Genomic DNA, 17,673 nt, shown 5'->3' on the forward strand with positions numbered 1-17,673 from the left:
AGAGAACTGCTGGGAGAAATCTTGTTCTTCACAACTAATCAGGGAGTTTAATCCTGCCAAGCCCCTCCTGCCACTACTGTCCATGCCTCAGTTTCCCCACACAGAGCAGGTTGCTCCTGCCACAGGGCACTGGGTCTCCCTTGCTTTGGGCTGCTGCCTGGAGATGCACAGCCTGGATCCCAGTAGATGATTTCCCTCTTTCCATCAGCTGTGAACCCCTCGGCAGCCTGTGCAGCAGTGTGAGCAGAGGGGACAGGCTGAGTGACACCCTGGGGCTCTTGAGTGCTGGCTAACATCATGTCCCCTTCCTCCTTCTCCTCCTATTCCCATCAGCAAAGAGATTGGCATTGGGCCCAGTTGTGTCAGCTCCTATCGTGCCTCAAATAGCCGGTGTGAATCATCCGTGGCAGCAGCAGGCATGGAATTATTCCCACTGCCAGTGCCCCGGTGTCCGTGCGATGGCACATACGGACCTTTCCTCTCCCTGCACCTTCACCACACGGCGTGCAAGGAGGGAACAGGGACACAGGGTTTAAAAAGCTCTGGGAAATCCAGCCTCCAGTTCTGGCAGCTCTCCCGCCTCTCCCCTCCACACCTCTGAGCGGGATCCCAGCTTGGGCTGGACCTTGGTATCCCAGATGGATCAGGACAGGGCTGGGGAGAGCTGGGGTTTGGTGTGCAGAACCTGCAGGGGGTGAAAGGACCAGCTCCAAAATAACCACATGCTTTGCTCTTCCATGCCTACCCATCACCTGCCTCCCTGGCACAGACTCACCGGGATCACCCTGGACAAAGCATCCCTTCCAGCACCAACCCTGGCTCCCTCTGCTCCCAGTAGATATCCTTTCTCTTCTCCATTGGAGCTCCTTTCATGAACTTTGTCTCTTCCCTGTGTCCCCATATCCTGCCTGCCTTCTCCCCACTACCCACAGAGCTGCAGAGAGCCTTCCTCTTCCTAAACAAGCAAAAATCTCAATCTCCCTTCAAAGGAAGCCAGTTCCAGCTGCAGCAGCCGCTTACTTCACATTTCTCAGGGTCCCAAAGCCTCCATCCCAACAGGAGGGGGTGCAACATACCCCCCACTATTTAATTCCCTCAGTGCTGCTTGAAGCCAATTACCAACTCTAATTATGGTCCTTCTGCTCCAACCTTGGAGCACGGGCTTCCCAACCCCTGGCATCCCTCTCCAGCATCTGTGCGCTGCCGGCATCTCCTCCCCCTCTGCGATCCACTTTATCACAAGGACTATTTTTAGCATGACGTACAAAGCCATTCCCATCACCGTTCCATGTCGTTCACCTCTTCAGCTCCTCTCTCTCTATCTGTTTTTTTTTTTTTTTTTTTATCTTCTGAGCACTCCAGGAAATGAAGGCAAGGCTGGGAAGATCCCCCGTGGGAATGCTGCGTGCGTGTGTGGCCGTGTGTGCGTTTCAGCTGGCGTGTGCCTTTGCTCCAGGCTTGCTCTCCACCACCGGCACGAAGCAGCACATGGTCTCCCCATGTGCCTGTTTACATGCTCTGTATGTCTGTCCGGGTGGATTTGTGTCACCGCTCGGTGCAGACACTGCCATGGGAGCCCCCCCTTCATCCCAACCACCTCCCTCTTCTTCCTCACCCCCCACAGCACCCCTTCTCCTGGCAGGATAGGCAACCACCCGTCTCTCTGCTGTGACTTTCTTCCCCTCCTCTTCTGCTAAAGCACTCACAGCACCCTCAAACACCCCATCCCTTTGGACAGGGGCTGTATGTCCCGTATGACAGGACCATTCCCACTCCAAACTCGTATCCCTCAGGACTTATGTCCTGTATGATAGGACCATTGCCACCCCAAACCTCCCAAAACCCAGCAATGATGAGTCTGGGCAGCCCCATGCTCACTGACACGACAATGAAACCAGGGGATTCTAAAGGAATTGGGGGGGGACATCCCAACATCATCCCCACTCCTGGCTTCCCTTCCCAGGGACCACTCAGGGGCTCCCAGGGGATGCTCTGCCAGGGCAGGCAGAGGATGAGGAAGTGTGTGCACTGAGATTTTTTTCATCCTTTGATGATGACAACAGATTTTGGGAACTTAAAATCTTGGTTCTATAGGAGTGGGAAGGCTTTCCATGGGAACAGCCTCCCTAGGTCAGGAAAAGGCAGCTTTGGTTTCATTTCCATACCAAGCTTCCTGCTGCGCTGCTGTCCATCTTCCTCAGCCAAGGCAAAGTCCAGCTTTATGGAATTCTATTCAAGTAACATGCCAGGAATTCGTTTTATTTTGTATTTTACAAGACCCTTATCCTAAACTTTCTTTATTCCCTCTGTCAGCGACATGGTAGCACTTTGATCCCAGTAAGGGATCTCCTAGAAGGGATCCCATAGCCCTCTGAAGGGATATTTTGCTCAAGACCCTGAACTCTTGGGAGCTGGTGGTCCATAACAGCACTGGAAACAGCTGGATAGATGTCACCACACCCAATCCCTGTGCCCAGAGCAGTAAGGGGCACAGCAGGGTATCCCTGTCCCCATCCCATTGGAGCACCCCCATCAGCAGGTGGGAAGAGAGTAGGTGACCGGGGTCAGGACTGAGTGCAGTGGTCCCTGTGGTGGCAGTGCCTGTCCCCATCACCAGAAGTGACAATCAGCTGCCGAGCACTGGTGTGACTTCCCCTGGCAGCAGGCTGCCTGCTTTCCTTGGAAATGCCTTCTCCTTTCCTCCCCATTACGGTTCCAGGACATGCACACGTAACTTTCCAGGATTCCTTCACCTGCTCAGGGTCTTCAAAGGTTTAAACCTTTATGTTTCCTGGATTTTAGACCAACAAGGATCAGATAGGCCTTTGGATGGCCATATTGCCATGGCACCGCAGCTCAAGGTCACCAAGCCTTCCACTCCTCTCTACAGTCTGTGGGATCGCTCCAGGAACCAGCCACTCCAGGGCCACTCAGGGATCTCTGGAGCATCATATAAAACCCTGGTTGTGGTAACTGTGCCTTTGGAGCCAGTTATGTGGAAAGAAGAGCTGGAATGATCCCTCTCACCATGGCAGAGGGAACTGCTTGCATCCAATTTAAATCAGGTGTCAACGCTGAGAGAGGATCCTCTTAACTTCCACCGTCTTGTCTGAGGCTGCGATGGGGGGATGTCTCATCTCCCCCCCGTCTAATCCATGGAGATGTGTGATATAGCATAAGCTAATATAATAGGTCATGCAAGGATTTACATCTCATTACGACAGGTTAGAGTCCTGTGAGGATGGATGACTCATCCTTACTTGAATATATTTCAGGGATAAGGAACAGTTCAGCTGCCCAAGGAAAAGCAAATGGGGAAATCAACTACCTTGAAGCATCATTTACCAGCTCATTGCACCCTCTGATTTGTCCCCTCATCTCTACCTCCAGGTGGGACACTGGCCTCTCAGAGAACAGGCAAAGGGATGGGAGAGATGCAAAACCTTGTTGGAGGTCCTTTCCTTTGCCTTTTGCTCCATCCCTAAAAAACCTGGGCTGCAAGAGGCTGCCAAACTCAACCTCGTGGTCCCCCTCCGTGGGGTACCTCCATCTCCTGGTGAGTGAGCATCCCAAGGGACCAGACCCAAAGCACTGCCAGGAACAGCGTGCTCGTTTTCACCTACTTGTCTTGGCCAAGCATTTCTGCTCATCAGGAGCTGTTTGCTCTTAGTTCCTCAGACAGGGAGGCTCCGTGGGAGCTGACCCATCTAACCCAGCTGGAAAAAATCGGTCCTGACTTCCAGTCTCTTATTGTTAATGGATGCTGAGAGAGAAATCTGGAGTGAGTAAAGCTCCCAGGACCAGCCGCATCCAAAGTCTGCTCTGCACCCATCCAAGGCTCAGACCTGCCCAGCACTCAAGGACACAAGCAGGGATGCTTTTCCTTCTCCCTGTCCCTCTTTTCAACCAGACTGACAGCTGGAACATGACCATGCTGTTGGCAATGGGACATTGGCTCCCAACCTATTTTTAAACAGGCTGTGGCAGTTCATTGTGGGTTAAAATTCATTTTCCATGGGTTTTCCATGAGAAAATGCTCAGGGGGAGCTGCAGATTGGTGTGAAAAGTAAAAGTCATCACTTCAAACAGTTGGGAGGACTCCTGAGCTGCCAGCTGGGGGTGAGCAGCAGCCACAGGGGCACCTGCGTGGTGGGGGATGCTGTGGGTGACACTGGAGTTGTGCCAAATGGTACCTTGAAGGGATCTACCCCATCCCAGTGGCAATTTGCTCATTTGGATGAACTCAAGGGAACTGCTGACATCGTTCAAGGGTCTCTGCTCTGCCAGGAGAGCCTTTGCCGGGACAAAAGCTCCCCTTTTGTCACCTCTGAAAGGGTGTTGCTATCCTTAACAGCAGCAGTCACTGCCGAACTGCTGACCAGATTCTCATCCAAGGAAAATACATTGTTTTTTAATCTATTTTCTTCTTAAGATATAATTTTCCCTTGGACAGGGGGGAATGGGAGGATATGGGCTGATTCCCTCTCCCTCTGTCACTTTGTTCTATCACTTCACAGCTGTTACATCATTTTAATCTGCAGAGATTGTCTTCAGATTTCAGAAATGAAATTATTTCCTGCAAACTGGGATCAGGGTTTGGATCCACACTCATTTTTCATGAACAGAGCAGGAAAAAGGGAGAAATGTCTGTTAAAGCCAGGCTGGCCATCTGGAAAGGGAAATGTTGCTGCTACCATTAATTGCTCACTCCCCAAGGTCTGGAATATGCCTGAAGTCAAAGGGAAGAGCAGGAGTGAGAAGTGGGGATGAAGAGACCGAGGGAATGATGCAATAAAATCAATGCCTGCTCCATCCTCCTGATTTAGGTGATCGATGAACTCGTGGGTGTCTGGGTTTTGGGAACTGAGAGCAGTTTTAATACTAATTAATATTATAAAATCATGGAATCATAGAATCACAGAATGGTTTGGGTCAGAAGAGACCTTAAAACTGATTTTATTCCAATCCCCTGCCACGGGCAGGGACACCTTCCACTAGACCAAGCCCTGTCCAGCCTGGACTTGCACACTTTCAGAGATGGGAATACTTCCATGGATATCATTAATGGGAAAAAGGGGAGGGAGCATTCCGAGCCAGCCCTTAGATAGACGAGCAAACCGTTGTGGCTGGTGCACGGTACATATAGTTTGTACTGAGTGTCAAGCCCGGCTTTTCCTCCGGCCGGACCGAAGGATGGGGAACAGAGTGAGAAAAAGGCGCTTGGGCGGGTTTGAATCTCGGTGGGATGAAGCAGCCGGGAATCATGGAACGGAGGGTGTCCCGGGGGCTCCCCGCCCCCACCGTGGCTGCATCCACCCCCGGTGCCCCGGGGGGGGGGGCTCTGGGGGCTCCTTCTTCCCTCGGGAGCGGCGGGACTCTCGGTGCCCCCGGCGTGGGTCGGGACGGCGGCAGCTCCGCCCGGCGGAGGGCGGCGGGGCCGGGCGGGAGGCGGTGCCGTGCAGGGACACACACACCGGAGCTGTGCGAGCCCCGGTGCTGCAGCGCCCGCCGCTCCGCTCCGCTCCCAGCCGGGACTGGCTCCGCCATGGGCGACGGGGCGGCGCGGCCCCGCTGAGCCCCGGACACCCCGGCATCCCGGCAACTCCAGCACCCCGGCATCCCGGCAACTCCAGCACCCCGGCATCCCGGGAACTCGGTACTCCGGCAGCCCGACAGCTCCCCTCCGCTGACCCCGGCATCCCCGGAGCTCGGGACTCCGCTGCACAGGGAACTCACATCCGCAGCATCCCAGCTCCCCGGGAACTCCGGTCCGCTGACCTCAGGTCCTCCATCACTCGATATTCCAGCATCCCGGGAACTCGGTACTCCACCGCTCCGGGAACTCCGCTGCGCTGACCCCGGCTCCCCGGGAATTCGGTACTCCGTCATCCCGGGAATTCATCTACGCTGACCCCCTGCTCCTCCATAACCCCGTGCCCCAGCTCCCTGGGAACTCAGGTCCCCTGTCCCCGGGTCCTCCACCACCCAGTACCCTGGCAACCCGGGAATTTAGTACTCCGCCACCCCGGGAACTCTGCTCCGCTGATCCCGGCTCACGGGGAACTCAGCACTCCGTCATCCCGGGAATTCATCTCCGCTGACCCCATCTCCTTGAAAACCCCGTACCACAGCTCCATGGGAACTCAGCTCTGCTGATCCCGGCTCCTCCATAGCCCAGTACCCCAGCTTCCTGGGGATCCATCTCCACTGATCCCAGCTCCTCCATAACCCGGTAGCCCAGCTCCCCGGGCACTCAGTGCTCAGCTCCCCTGGAACTCATCTCTGCTGACCCCAGCTCCTCCATAACCAGGTACACCAGCTCCCCAGGAGCTCCCATCCACAGCACTCTGCCTTCCCGATAGTTCCCTACTCCTGGCACCCCAGCACCGACCATACCTTGGCTCCCTGGTGCTCCAGCTCCCTCTTAGCCTCCTTCCTCGGGCTCCCATAACTGCATCCCCATCTTCCCTACTCCTTGTGCCCCGGAGCCCCCAGCTAATCCCCGTTCTCCCAGCTCCACAGCTGCTGTGCCCACCGGCTCCCCGGCCCCCCGGCTCCCGGGCCCCCTGGAACCGAGGCCATGGCGTTCATGGTGAAGAGCATGGTGGGGGGGCAGCTGAAGAACCTGACGGGAGGCCTTGGTGGTGAGGAGAAGAGTGAGGGTGAGAAGTCTCCGGCCGAGGCACAGGGCATGACCCGTGAGGAGTACGAGGAATATCAACGGCAGCTGGTGGAGGAGAAGTGAGTGTGACTGGCACAGGGACGGGCTGGACCCTCAGGGTCCCTGAAGGAAGGGGGTGCTCCTGCTGCAGTCTGGGGAGAGCTGGGGAGAGCTGGGGAGAGCCAGTACCGGGGACAGCAGGACCGTGAGGGAGTTTAATGAGCCCCCTAATCCCTTAATCCGCTTCCTTGCCCGGGAGATGGGATTGTTTTCTCCTTTCAGGCTGTGCTGGGGGGAGGAAATTGTGGGGACTTTTCAGAGACAATGGGGGATGCTGAGGTTGGGGGGATGTGCAAACCCAAAGATGGGGGGCACAGGCTGTTGGTGACAGACCTGTGTGGTTCACAGGATGGAGAGAGATGCCCAGTTTGCCCAGCGCAAGGCGGAGAGAGCCACGGTCAGGTCCCACTTCCGAGACAAGTACAGGCTCCCCAAGGTACGGTTGTGCTGGAAACGGGGCGGGGGGGAAGAAAGGAGAGGGCGCATGAGGAGTCAAAGCCCAAATGTAAAACATCCTTCTCCCCAAATTTTGGCCCCTTTCCATCATCCCTGAACACTCCAGACCACCAGACCCTGACTTGATCCCCCTCTGCCCCACTTTTGTTCCCTAAATCCAGCTGGATGAGGGAAAGCCACCTTCACCCCAGACTCCCTGGAGCTGGGAGCAGAGCCAGGGTTACACTTTCCTGGCTGGATTAGCCAGCTTCTCTCCCCAGATTATTTGGCAAATGTCTCCCACCTAGGCTCCAGTTTTGGAATTTCTGCCTAATGAACAATTCACTAAAAACAACTTAATCAAGGGAAAATTCAACCATTCTTAGAATTACTACAAGCTCTTCTCCCTCCAAATCCACCCTTTATTCAGGAAGAGTCTCTCAGCAGTGAATACTCCAAATTGGAGCCGGGCTAATATTAGTTCTGAAGGGCCAGCTAAGCCAAGTGAGATTGTTCTGATTGTTTGGTGTTGTTCAGCCAGCCTGGATTCACACCGCCCTGCTTCCCATCCCCTTTTATCACCAGGAAATAAACAGCCAGAGAATTTCTTTTTCCTCCTACCGAAAGCCAGAAAAGGCAGAGGAAGAAAAGATGGAGATTTTTTTTTTATTCTCCAGGGAAAATAGGGATTTGTTTGGAGCTGGCCCCACAATCCTTTCTCTGTTTTCTCGTGCTTGAAATGTCCCTTCTCATCTTTTGACAAGTTTCTTCTGCTTATTCCTGATCCCGCTTGGCAGCTGGGCTGCCTCATCCAGAGTCTCCCCATGGCTCTTGGCGCAGAGCTGATCCCGGTCGCCGGTGGGAGCAGTTGTTAGGCATACGTGTAGCTTAATTAGGTGCTTAAACCCCCCACAGTGCATGCTGAAAACCAGTTTATACTGGTGCTGTGCATGGGTTTTCATCTCAGCTCTTGCTGTGAGCGCCCAGGCTCAGCTCAGCTATGTCCCCTCTGGATCAGCATCCCAGACTCAGCCCCAGGGACCTTCCCACACGGACCTTAAAATAGGAAGACAGCCCAAAGCCCCTGCTGTGACATGCCCCTGCACATGCTTCCAAGAAGCCCCCTTCCCACTGTGACATCCCCCCTCCTGACTCTCTCCCGGCCCGTTCCAGAATGAAACGGATGACAACCAGATCCAGCTGGTAGGAGGTGACGTGGAGCTGCCCAAAGAGCTGGCCAAGATGATCGAGCAGGACAACGAGGAGGAGGAAGAGAAGAACTCGGTTATCGGTCAGCTCAGCAACATCCAGAACCTGGACCTTGATTCCTTGAAGGACAAAGCTTCGGCCACGCTAGAGGACCTGAAGCAATCGGCGGAAAAATGCGCCGTGATGTAACGGGGCCGGTGTGACAGTGGGGGAGCAGGGAGGGGGTGCAGCGAAGGGTCTGACGGGGGCTGCTGCCAGCGGCAGGGACCCCACCAATGTTGTCACCCTTGCCGTGTGTCACTCGGGTCCTCCTGAACCGTGTGACCCCTTGAGTCCCTGACCCAGGTGTTCCTGCTGTGTGGTGTTTGTTTCGTTCTCTGGTCTGAGGTTAGAGCAAAGAGCCAGCATGCCCCCCCCGTATCCCAATGCCTCCTCCTGTGCCCATGGCAGCGGGCATCCTTAGCCAGAGCCTGGGCAGTAGCAAGGAAGGAAAATGACCTTGGAGTGTTATTGGCCCATGTCAGCGTGGGAAGGACCGTGTGTGGTGGCCATATGCCGTGTCTCTGCCTCCACATTTCCACCCAACCTCCCAGAAATGACTGGGAGGCTCCAATTTGCTTCGCAAGGACGAGGCATGGTGCGGAACACCCTCCTTCCCTGCATCCCGTACCCATCACATGAGAAATAACATCCCGTCCGTGCAAGGAACACCAACCCCCTCTGCCCTTGAGGGCTCCTCTAAAGGAGCCAGCCAGGAAGGACCTGCTATATAACCTGCTATATGATCCCATTTATCCCTGTGGGAAGGGGGGTGTTGAGGACCAGAAGGCTGAAGCCTGAATTAACACCAGAGAGGAATAAAACTCCTCCCTGGTGCTCAGCTGAGCCCACACCAGCCCTTCCCTGGAGCAGTGGTGTACACCATCCCTCTCCTGGGGTGGGATCCACTTCTGCCCTTGTTCCTTCCAGGAGAAGAACAAAGTGATAAGGAAAGATCTCCTTCTCCTCCCCCTCCATCGTGCTGTAGCTGTGCGCTGTGCTCGGTTGAGTGTCCCTCCACCTCCTGTGCTATCCCCATGCCATGGTACTGTTATAACCGGTGGAATAAATACCAGGAGATGTCTATGCATTTATTTTTCTCCTCAAGCTCTATTCTCCTGATCAAGGTTTTGGGGTGCCCCTTTACAGAGCAAGCACGGGAGCTCGAGGGAGAAGCATCCCAAAGAAAGCATCGCTTCTGGTTGTGGTCACATTTGGGACCAAAGGGTTGCTACAAGTGGCTTGTTGTTGGCAGTTGGGTTTAAAAGCAAACAAAATTCCCGTTTTTTCACAGGTTTTTGGCTATTTTAATATAAAACCTTCAGAACACTCAGTCTCGGACACTGTGGGATGTCTGCAGTGCTGCTCTGAGCAAGGACACATCTCTGCAGGGATGAGCCCGTGATAAGTATAGGTGTGACTCCCAGGCGAAGCAGCTCCAGCCAGATGGCATCCCGGCAGGCAGTGGGCTCCTGCGGCGAGGCTTCCTAGAAAAACCTGGCATGAGCTAGGAATTTATCACTCCAAATCCCGAGGGAGCTGATTAACTGCACTTCGGTTTTGTAGGGGAGGTTGGTCATCCAGGAAAACACAGGAGAGGGTGCTGGGAAGCTGATATTGTTGTCATTATTATTAATCATCATCATCATTGCTGTTGTTATTATTAATATTATTAAGGATGCTGGATCAGGCCATGGCTGGGGCTGCTGGGCCAAAAGATTCCTTTCTGCCCCCAGCTCCCTGTTAAGACTGTGCCAGGGCCAGGTAATTCTGGGAAACTCCTGATCTCCATCCCTGAGAGGACAGACAGACAAAGGCAGCTCAGGTGCGATGCTCTGGCTGTGAGGACGTACATCCTCATGACCCTCCAGCCCCAAGGGCCAGGAGACCTGCCAGCAGTTCTGGGGACATCTGCCCCCAGGGATCCCAAATCCAGCCCCACACAGCACTGGGAGCTGGGGAAAAATGAGAGGGAAGATTGGCAGGAGCAGCTTTAGCTCTGAAAGGAGATCATACCTGATGAGGATCAGCCCAAGCTGATCTAATCCCCCACCAGGAAAGGGATAGCAGAAAGCAGGCACGGACTGAGCTGAGCCCTTGGCACTTAAATCCCAGGCTGATGGCGAGGCATGATCAATAAACATCACGGGAGAGAGTGGGATCCTGACCAGAGCAGGGAGTCATGGGGCTGGGGGATGCAGCCTTTCCGTTCATCCCACTCAAAACCAGCCAGGATTCTCTCCTCCACCTTTTCCTCTGCCCCCCTTCCCCTCCCCTCCATTCCCGACCCTTCAGCCTCGCTCCGTGCTCTCCCCCGGCCCACGTGCCACCCCGCAAAGGCCGCGTGAAGCTCAGTGGGTTTATTTTAGGAGGCACCATGACCCCCAGGCATGTGAAAAGCAAAGCAGCACACGCTCCCCCCCCCCGCCTGGCTCCGCCAGACGTGTTAAGCTTCAGCAAAGCGTTCCCAGCAAAGCGTTCAAAGCACTGGGAGCTCCGAGGATGCTCCGATCTCGCATCCCTGCTCCCATGGTTGGGTCGCTGCCTGTACCGGGGTGGAGAGGTTGAGACGGACGGAGAAGAGTTTGGGATGGCAGGAGCAGGGGCAGGCCTTTTCCTTGCCCATCCAGAGATCCATCCCAGCTTCCAGTGTTCCCTGCTGCCAGATCCCTGCGCGTCCCTGCAGCCGAATATCCTGGCTGCCTCCATGCCATACAACTGCTCCAGGCATCAACACACAGACTAAAAAAATTAAAGCAAAGAATTAGCATGGTTTAAAGCAAAAAATGTAATTTTTCTCTTCTACACTCCCTGTATAATTCCCTCACCTATGGGGCCAGGATTGGGATGGATTTGTCCAAGTGAGCCCTTGCTGGCTGCTGAAGGATGCCGGCAGCAGGGAATTCTGTTGATAAAATAAAATACATTTTACTGATCAAATAACATAAATTTTATTGACAGAACTCCTGCCCTCCTGCACCAGCCCCTTCCTTACCTGGCCACAGGATCTTCCTCCTTCCTGCTGTGGAGCCTGGGATGAAAAAGTGACTTCCCCAATAGATTAAGCATTAAATGAGCAATTGTTAAAGTGTGGAAAAAATTGAGCCACCATGGAAGGCTGGGGGAATATTCCTTCTTTTTGCAGGCAATTAAACTTCCCTGTGAGCTGCTGCAGGAAGGGGTGGCCCCATCCATCCAACTGCTGCTGGTCCAGCTACCGGGATTAATCCAGATTAAAGAGCCCTGGGAAAACCCAGGGTTGGTTCCACACACCGACCCAGCTCACTCCAACTCATTGATATCTGAACTCATATCAACCCACGGGCTGGCACCAGGAGTGTGATAACCCATCTGCCACCCCTGCGTCCCTCTTTGGGTGACAATCTGGCCCCAAGGGCCACCCCATGAGGGTTGGAAGAGCCCTTTTGGAGAGCTGGGTGATGGCATGGATGGGACCAGAGCACGGCAGCGCTTGCTCCTCGCTGTGAAGCTGAAGCCACGCTGAGTGACAGAGGCCACACTGCCAGGCTGGGGACTGCTCCCTTCCTGCCACTTCCCCTCCGGTCCGGGCGGTGACATTTGGGTAGCGCTCCGCCGAAAAGCCCTGATGCAGAAGAGACTCACATCCACCCCGACACAAAGCCAGGGCACCCCAAGCTCCATCACCCCGGGGGGGAGCATCCGGAGCCTCGTCCTGCTTCCAAAGGCTCCGGAATCAGCCGCGCATAAAGGCAGATGCGATTATCCGCGCCGGCTGCTGCAGCCAGCCGGTGCAGCCATCCCCAGTGGCTCCGTGCTAGCCCCAGGCCTGGGGGAGGACACGGGGTTGGAAAGCTCTTTAAAGCCTTGGGATATAATCTCTGCTCAGAATAATAAAAACATATAAAAATGCCTTGTCGCATCTGCCCGGGAAGCTCTTCACCGGCTCGGACACGGAGCAGCCAGCACAGGGGCAGGATCTGGGGAGAAGGCTGTCTGAGGAAGAGCTTGGCTGGGGTCATGGCTCAGGATATCCTTAGAACCCCCCAAAAAAATCCCCCCCATCAATTGCTCCAGCCCCTCTGCCTTCCCTCCCGGCCCAGCCCAGTCCTTCTTCACCCGCCACAAAAACCTATTGGAGAAAACAAGATTTTACGTAACAGCTCGTGTCGTTCTGCTCTGTGTTTTCCATGCACACAAAAAATAAAAAAGATGGGAAGTGAAAACAAGGTCAAACCTTGCTTTGGCTGCCTCGTGTCCCCAGGGAGCACGGGGAAGGAGGGCACCACTGGAGCAGAGGAGAGCACACCCTGGCTCTGCTCCTGGGGGACAGGGATGAGGGTCCCCAGCCCTCCTCGATGGCTCCAGGATCCCATGCTGGCTCTGGGTCCCGGGCTTGGCTGGAGACCCTCCTAGGGCTCAAATCACAAACCTGAGAGCAGAGGAGGTGGAGAAACCAAAATTAGCATTTATTAAAGACAATAAATTACATTCCCTTGAGATACAGAAGATTTTGAGACGAGTCCCTTGTTTTGCAGGACAGGCGGACCTCAGCACCCCTGACAAGTGATTGCCGGAAATATGGTTTGGATCTTGGGGTTGTCAGAGCCCTGAGGAGCGGAGCAGAGCATGCAGGATGCCAAGGATGTCTGCCCCTGAAGGTGGTTGATTCCTGCTCATGTCAGACTCAGTCGGTCCCTGCTGAACACTGCTCACACCCATGACAATGATGATGCAGTCAGTATCTGCCAGACTCCAGGTCTGGAAACAAAAAGTCTCATTCCCAGTGCTCCAGCAGTGAGAGGGAGGTGTGGCTGGGCTGGGACAGTGCACAGGGGTGCTGGAGGCTGGATGAGCCGTGGTGGGTACAGAGGTAGAATGCTGGGTGAGGAAGGCACAGCAGAGCATCCCCGACCACCCTGAGCTCCCGGTTGGGATCCGTGGACCTGGGCTGTGCAGACACTCCCCCAGAATTTGGGAGGTGGAAGAAACACCCAGTCAAAAAATCAGGGTGGATATTCTGCTGGAGCCCGGTGCCAGGATAAAAATACCCATCCCGTGGCAGCCAGAGGAGGGAATTAGAGTGGAATAACCCGCCCGCCGTGGAAGGGGAGGCTGCAGCAGCAGACGGTCGAGGCAGGGCTAGGAGGGAAACGAGCCCAGTGCCTGGGAGAGGAGGCAGATGGCCCTGTGGACCCCCCGGGGATGGGAGCCCGAGGGTGACTTCTGAGGCGTTACCCTGATGCGGCGGGGACGGAAGCCTCGTCTTTCCGACGGCATCTCTGCACAGGGCAGTGAGCAGCATCCACTGGCTGGCTCCTGGGAATCACTGCAAGGTACAGGCTGTGCCGGGGGACAGAGGGGACTCACCTGGCTGCACACACCACTGTCACCCTGTCCAGGTGGGCTCCCAGACTTGGATGACCCCATGCTGGGGGGAGACGATGGTGTACGGGGTCGGGATCACCCGTGGGCAGGGATATCCCCATGGCTGTGGCAGCTGCAGGGATATTCCCCGCCAATCCCCTCTGAAAAGGAGGACTCACCGCTCCGGATGGGCTCTGCCAGCGCCTCCTTGCCCACGGACTGTGCCTGCCGCACCTGCCAAGGGAGAGGAGAGTTTCCAACCTGTATCCTCGCTCAGCTCCAGACCCACACCAGTCAACTGTACCTTGATCTGATCCTTCAGGTACTCAGCTCGGGCCATCAGCATCTGGATCTGGCAGAGAGAGAGATGACACAGTCTCTTTGGAGCCAGGTCAAGGGGGACAGGTGGGTGTCCCATGGCTGGCACTCACCTCTGCATGGAGCAGCTCCCGTCGCCGCCCTGCTGGCTCCGCTGCAGAGGAAAGAGGGATGTGCCACCGGGTGAGGCATGAGAGCAGGATCCGCCCCTGCCCTCCAGCTCCCACCACAGCCCCAACTCACCAGCCAGGAGGAGCAGCAGCTCCCCCAGACTCTGCTGGTACAGCTCCAGGGCGTCACCATCATCCCCACCTTCGTCCTCCTGCAAGAGATCCCAGGAGTTGGCTGCAGCTGGGGGGATCCATCAGCTCCCTCCCCACCAGGTTTGCTCCTTCCCCTTCCACTTGAGGGAAGAGGGGGCCCCCAAATCCACCCCTCACCTTGGCCATGGCAGCTGAAGCCACTTCCAGCGCTGCGCAGAGCCGAGGTTTGTCCTTGGCCATCTCTGCAAGGAGACATGGCAATGGGGATTGCCCAAAACATTCACCCTTCAGCCCAAAACCCCACCAGTGCCCCCTGACCGCTCCAACACTGGGGGATCCCCGAAAATCCGCCACCTTTAAGGAGCTCTCTAGCTGGGTTCCCTTTCTCCAGTAGGTTCTTGTTGCTGGAGTTGACCAAAGCCTTCAGCTCCTCTGCTCGGGAGATGTACTGCCCCATCTGTGCACATTTGAGGGGTGAGGGGATGTCATGGGGGACAGAGGATGGGGGTGTAGCCCCCACCTCCCCGGGGGTTTTTGGCTCACCTTGGCCCGGATTGCTTCTTTCCGCCGTGCATCGCTTTCATCTGCGGGGGAAGGCAACCAAACGCTGGGGTGGGTGGGCTGAAAACTGACCTCACCTGGGATGCTTCCCCCAAAACACACCCAGGGCACACACAGCCCCCAAGGGGGACTCACAGTGCAGTGCTGGCACGAAATACTCCAGGGCTTTGCAGTAGAGGGAGAGGGCAGCGTTGGCATCCCTCTCTTGATCCTTCCTCACTGCCTCCACCACCAGGTCAGTCTGGGGGACACGAGGTGGGGCTCAGGGCTCAGCCCCCCCACATTCCCAGGGTGCAGCTCCCCAGCTGCCTGCTCACCGCCTTGCCCAGGCTCTCGGGGCCCGGGACGTGCTCCATGTCCACAAAGGGGTGGGCAAAGAAGCGCTCGAAGGAGATGCGCTTCAGAGGGTCCCTCTCCAAGAGTTGTCCCAAGAGATCCTGGCATTCTGGGGAGAGCTGGGGTCGGCTGGGAAGCTGGGGAGGGAAGGGGCTGAGACCACTGACTGCTGTGAGAACCCATCCCATCCCATCCCATCCCATCCCATCCCATCCCATCCCATCCCATCCCATCCCATCCCATTCCCCATTACCTTCACAACCCAGTCACTGCGAATCTTCTCCTCCAGCTCGGCGAAGGAGTGAGAAGCAAAGGGTGGCTCCCCAAAAAGTGCTTCTGCAGGAGGAGAAGGAGAATTGGGGGGAGCTGGAGAGGGAGAAACCTGCCCTGAGTGGACCCCCGAGGAGATAAAAGCCAAATCCCACCGTAAAGGATGACGCCCACCGACCACAGGTCCGCGCGGGCATCGTACTGCTGGCGACACACCATCTCAGGGGCCATGTAGAGGGGGGAGCCCCGCAGGACGCGCTGCTCATCCCATGGCGACATGTACTGCGCAAAGCCGAAATCTGGCAGGGAAAGAGCTCGTGGAGGGACAAGGAGAAAGAATTCTCCCCCACCAGCCCCTCCCAGGGAGCTGGTCTGACCTGCCAGCTTCAGCTGGGGGTTCTCCGGCGTGCTCAGGAGGATGTTCTGTGGCTTGAGGTCCAGGTGGGAGATGTTGCGGTCGTGGAGGAACTTCAGGGCGCAGGCTGGGCGGGTGGATGGGCACGTGGCAGTGTGGCCCTGCCCCAAAAAACCCCCAGGGAGGGTCCCCAACAGGTAGTGTGTCCTTACCGAGCTGCTGCAGGAAGATGCGTGCCACCTTCTCAGGCAGGATCCTGCGCATCCGGATGAAGCGGGAGAGGTCGCCCCCAGCGCAGAACTCCATGATCAGATAGATGTGGTCGCTGTCCCACTGCAAGGCAATAAGACCTCATCATGCCACACCAGCCAGTTCCACCCACACGGGTTCGCCTGGACCAGTTTGCCCAGTTGCTGCCACCAAGCAACACTGATACACCCCTGGGAAGCCGGGACGGACCCAAGCCAGAGTAGTTTTGGCTCAGAGCGCCCACCAGGAAAGCCCCCAGCCCACCTGGAAGTCCTTGAGCTCCACAATGTGCGGGTGGCGGATGGTCTTGAGGATCTCGATCTCTGTCAGCAGGTTCTCCATGGATTCCCGGTTCAGACTCCTCCTGCTCACACACTTGATGGCTACCACTTCACGCACGTCCCTCTGCCAAGGACGGGGGTAACCCTGCAGCCCCCCACCCAAACAGCCATCCTGGGGTGCTCCCCCAGTCTGCCAGAGAAGGAGGGGAGGAACCCTTGCGAGGGGGTGGCAGGTCCCAGGCTGGGGGCTGCAGGTCCCAGGCTGGGGCTGTAGGGGTTGTACCCCACGCGGAGGGCTGGAAAAGGGGGGGTCCCACGGCAGTGGCGGAGCAGATTGAAGGGCAGGAGGGGGACCCCCGCGGCGGGCCAGGCCCTACCTTCCTGAAGGCCTTATAGACGGTGGCGTAGGTGCCGGAGCCAAGGCGCTCGGTAAGGATGAACTCATCCAGGCGCGGCGGGGCCCAGCCGGACCCGGCCATGGCCCCTCCGGACCCGGCACACGGGGCCGGGACCCGCTTCCGCCTTCCCGGGGCGCCACGGCCTTGGACACGCCCCTGCCACGCCCCGACAGTGTCACCCACCGTCCCGGCCACGCCCCGACAGTGTCACCCACCGTCCCCGCCCCACCAGTGTCACTCACTGTCCACACCCATCCCGACAGTGTCACCCACCGTCCCCTCCCTGCCCCACCAATGTCACCCACTGTCCCCGCCCCACCAGTGTCACCCACCGTCGCTGCCCCGACAGTGTCACCCACTGTCCCCGCCCCCCCGACAGTGTCACCCACTGTCCCCGCCCCGACAGTGTCACCCACTCTTCCCTCTCGACAGTGTCAGCCACTGTCCCCTCCCCGCCCCACCAGTGTCACCCACTGTCCCCGCCCCGCCCCTGTCACCCACCGGCCTGACCACGCCCCGACAGTGTCACCCACTGTCCCCGCCCCGCCCCACCAGTGTCACCCACTGTCCCGCCCCCGCCCCGACAGTGTCACCCACTGTCCCCACCCCGTCCCACCAGTGTCACCCACTGTCCCCACCCGCCCCGACAGTGTCACCCACCGTCCCCGCCCCGTCCCACCAGTGTCACCCACTGTCCCGCCCTCGCCCCGACAGTGTCACCCACTGTTCCCCCTCGACAGTGTCACCCACTGTCCCGCCCCTGCCCCGTGCCCGCCCACCTTGGCCGCACCCCCATCCAGCCACGGCCCCGGCTCCGCTCCAGGCCGCGACCCCCGCCCGCCGGCAGGAAGGGGCATCGTATCTGGACCACATATACATTTTATTATTAATA

At 57.0% G+C, this 17,673-nt stretch overlaps 2 protein-coding genes across 9 annotated transcripts; one reads left to right on the forward strand and one right to left on the reverse strand.

Annotated features, from left to right (window-relative positions):
* The first annotated feature begins 5,488 nt into the window (after positions 1-5,488).
* Positions 5,489-9,488, forward strand: CPLX3 (complexin 3). Of its 3 annotated transcripts, XM_032700137.1 has the most exons (5): positions 5,489-5,877; positions 6,515-6,741; positions 7,070-7,157; positions 8,330-8,562; positions 9,335-9,488. In XM_032700137.1, the coding sequence occupies exons 2-4, from the start codon at positions 6,581-6,583 to the stop codon at positions 8,552-8,554; spliced, it is 474 nt and encodes a 157-aa protein (XP_032556028.1). In that variant the 5' UTR covers positions 5,489-5,877; positions 6,515-6,580; the 3' UTR covers positions 8,555-8,562; positions 9,335-9,488. The 3 variants fall into 3 exon arrangements, with proteins under 3 accessions (XP_032556028.1, XP_032556029.1, XP_032556030.1); XM_032700138.1 differs by having other exon boundaries at positions 5,489-5,822; positions 8,330-9,488; XM_032700139.1 differs by lacking the exon at positions 5,489-5,877 and adding an exon at positions 5,904-6,310 and having other exon boundaries at positions 8,330-9,488.
* A 3,011-nt stretch (positions 9,489-12,499) lies between these two features.
* ULK3 (unc-51 like kinase 3) lies at positions 12,500-16,943 on the reverse strand. 6 transcript variants are annotated; one of them, XM_032700694.1, is made up of 16 exons: positions 16,761-16,917; positions 16,367-16,507; positions 16,066-16,186; positions 15,876-15,980; positions 15,654-15,797; positions 15,482-15,564; positions 15,210-15,365; positions 15,028-15,133; positions 14,875-14,915; positions 14,686-14,788; positions 14,509-14,573; positions 14,312-14,390; positions 14,182-14,222; positions 13,930-14,102; positions 13,622-13,726; positions 12,500-12,815 (listed from the first exon to the last, which is right to left on the reverse strand). In XM_032700694.1, exons 1-16 carry the CDS (start codon positions 16,860-16,862, stop codon positions 12,803-12,805), a joined length of 1,578 nt encoding a protein of 525 aa, XP_032556585.1. In that variant the 5' UTR covers positions 16,863-16,917; the 3' UTR covers positions 12,500-12,802. The 6 variants fall into 6 exon arrangements, 5 of the variants coding, with proteins under 5 accessions (XP_032556585.1, XP_032556584.1, XP_032556583.1 ...); XM_032700693.1 differs by lacking the exon at positions 12,500-12,815 and adding an exon at positions 12,835-12,993 and having other exon boundaries at positions 16,367-16,466; XM_032700692.1 differs by lacking the exon at positions 12,500-12,815 and adding an exon at positions 12,835-12,993.
* Positions 16,944-17,673: the final 730 nt, after the last annotated feature.

Source organism: Chiroxiphia lanceolata, chromosome 12, assembly GCF_009829145.1.
Source record: "Chiroxiphia lanceolata isolate bChiLan1 chromosome 12, bChiLan1.pri, whole genome shotgun sequence".
NCBI classification, from domain to species: Eukaryota; Metazoa; Chordata; class Aves; order Passeriformes; family Pipridae; genus Chiroxiphia; species Chiroxiphia lanceolata.

Bases quoted from the DNA above. Each gene is read 5' to 3' on its own strand.
- CPLX3 (XM_032700137.1), top strand. From the start codon at position 6,581: ATGGCGTTCATGGTGAAGAGCATGGTGGGGGGGCAGCTGAAGAACCTG. The intron at 6,742-7,069 runs GTGAGTGTGACT...TGTGGTTCACAG, and splicing joins CGGCAGCTGGTGGAGGAGAA to GATGGAGAGAGATGCCCAGT. The intron at 7,158-8,329 runs GTACGGTTGTGC...GGCCCGTTCCAG, and splicing joins ACAAGTACAGGCTCCCCAAG to AATGAAACGGATGACAACCA.
- ULK3 (XM_032700692.1), bottom strand. From the start codon at position 16,862: ATGGCCGGGTCCGGCTGGGCCCCGCCGCGCCTGGATGAGTTCATCCTT. The intron at 15,366-15,481 runs GTAATGGGGAAT...TTCCCTCCCCAG, and splicing joins GCAGTGACTGGGTTGTGAAG to CTTCCCAGCCGACCCCAGCT. The intron at 14,103-14,181 runs GTGAGTGCCAGC...TCTCTCTGCCAG, and splicing joins GGGAGCTGCTCCATGCAGAG to ATCCAGATGCTGATGGCCCG.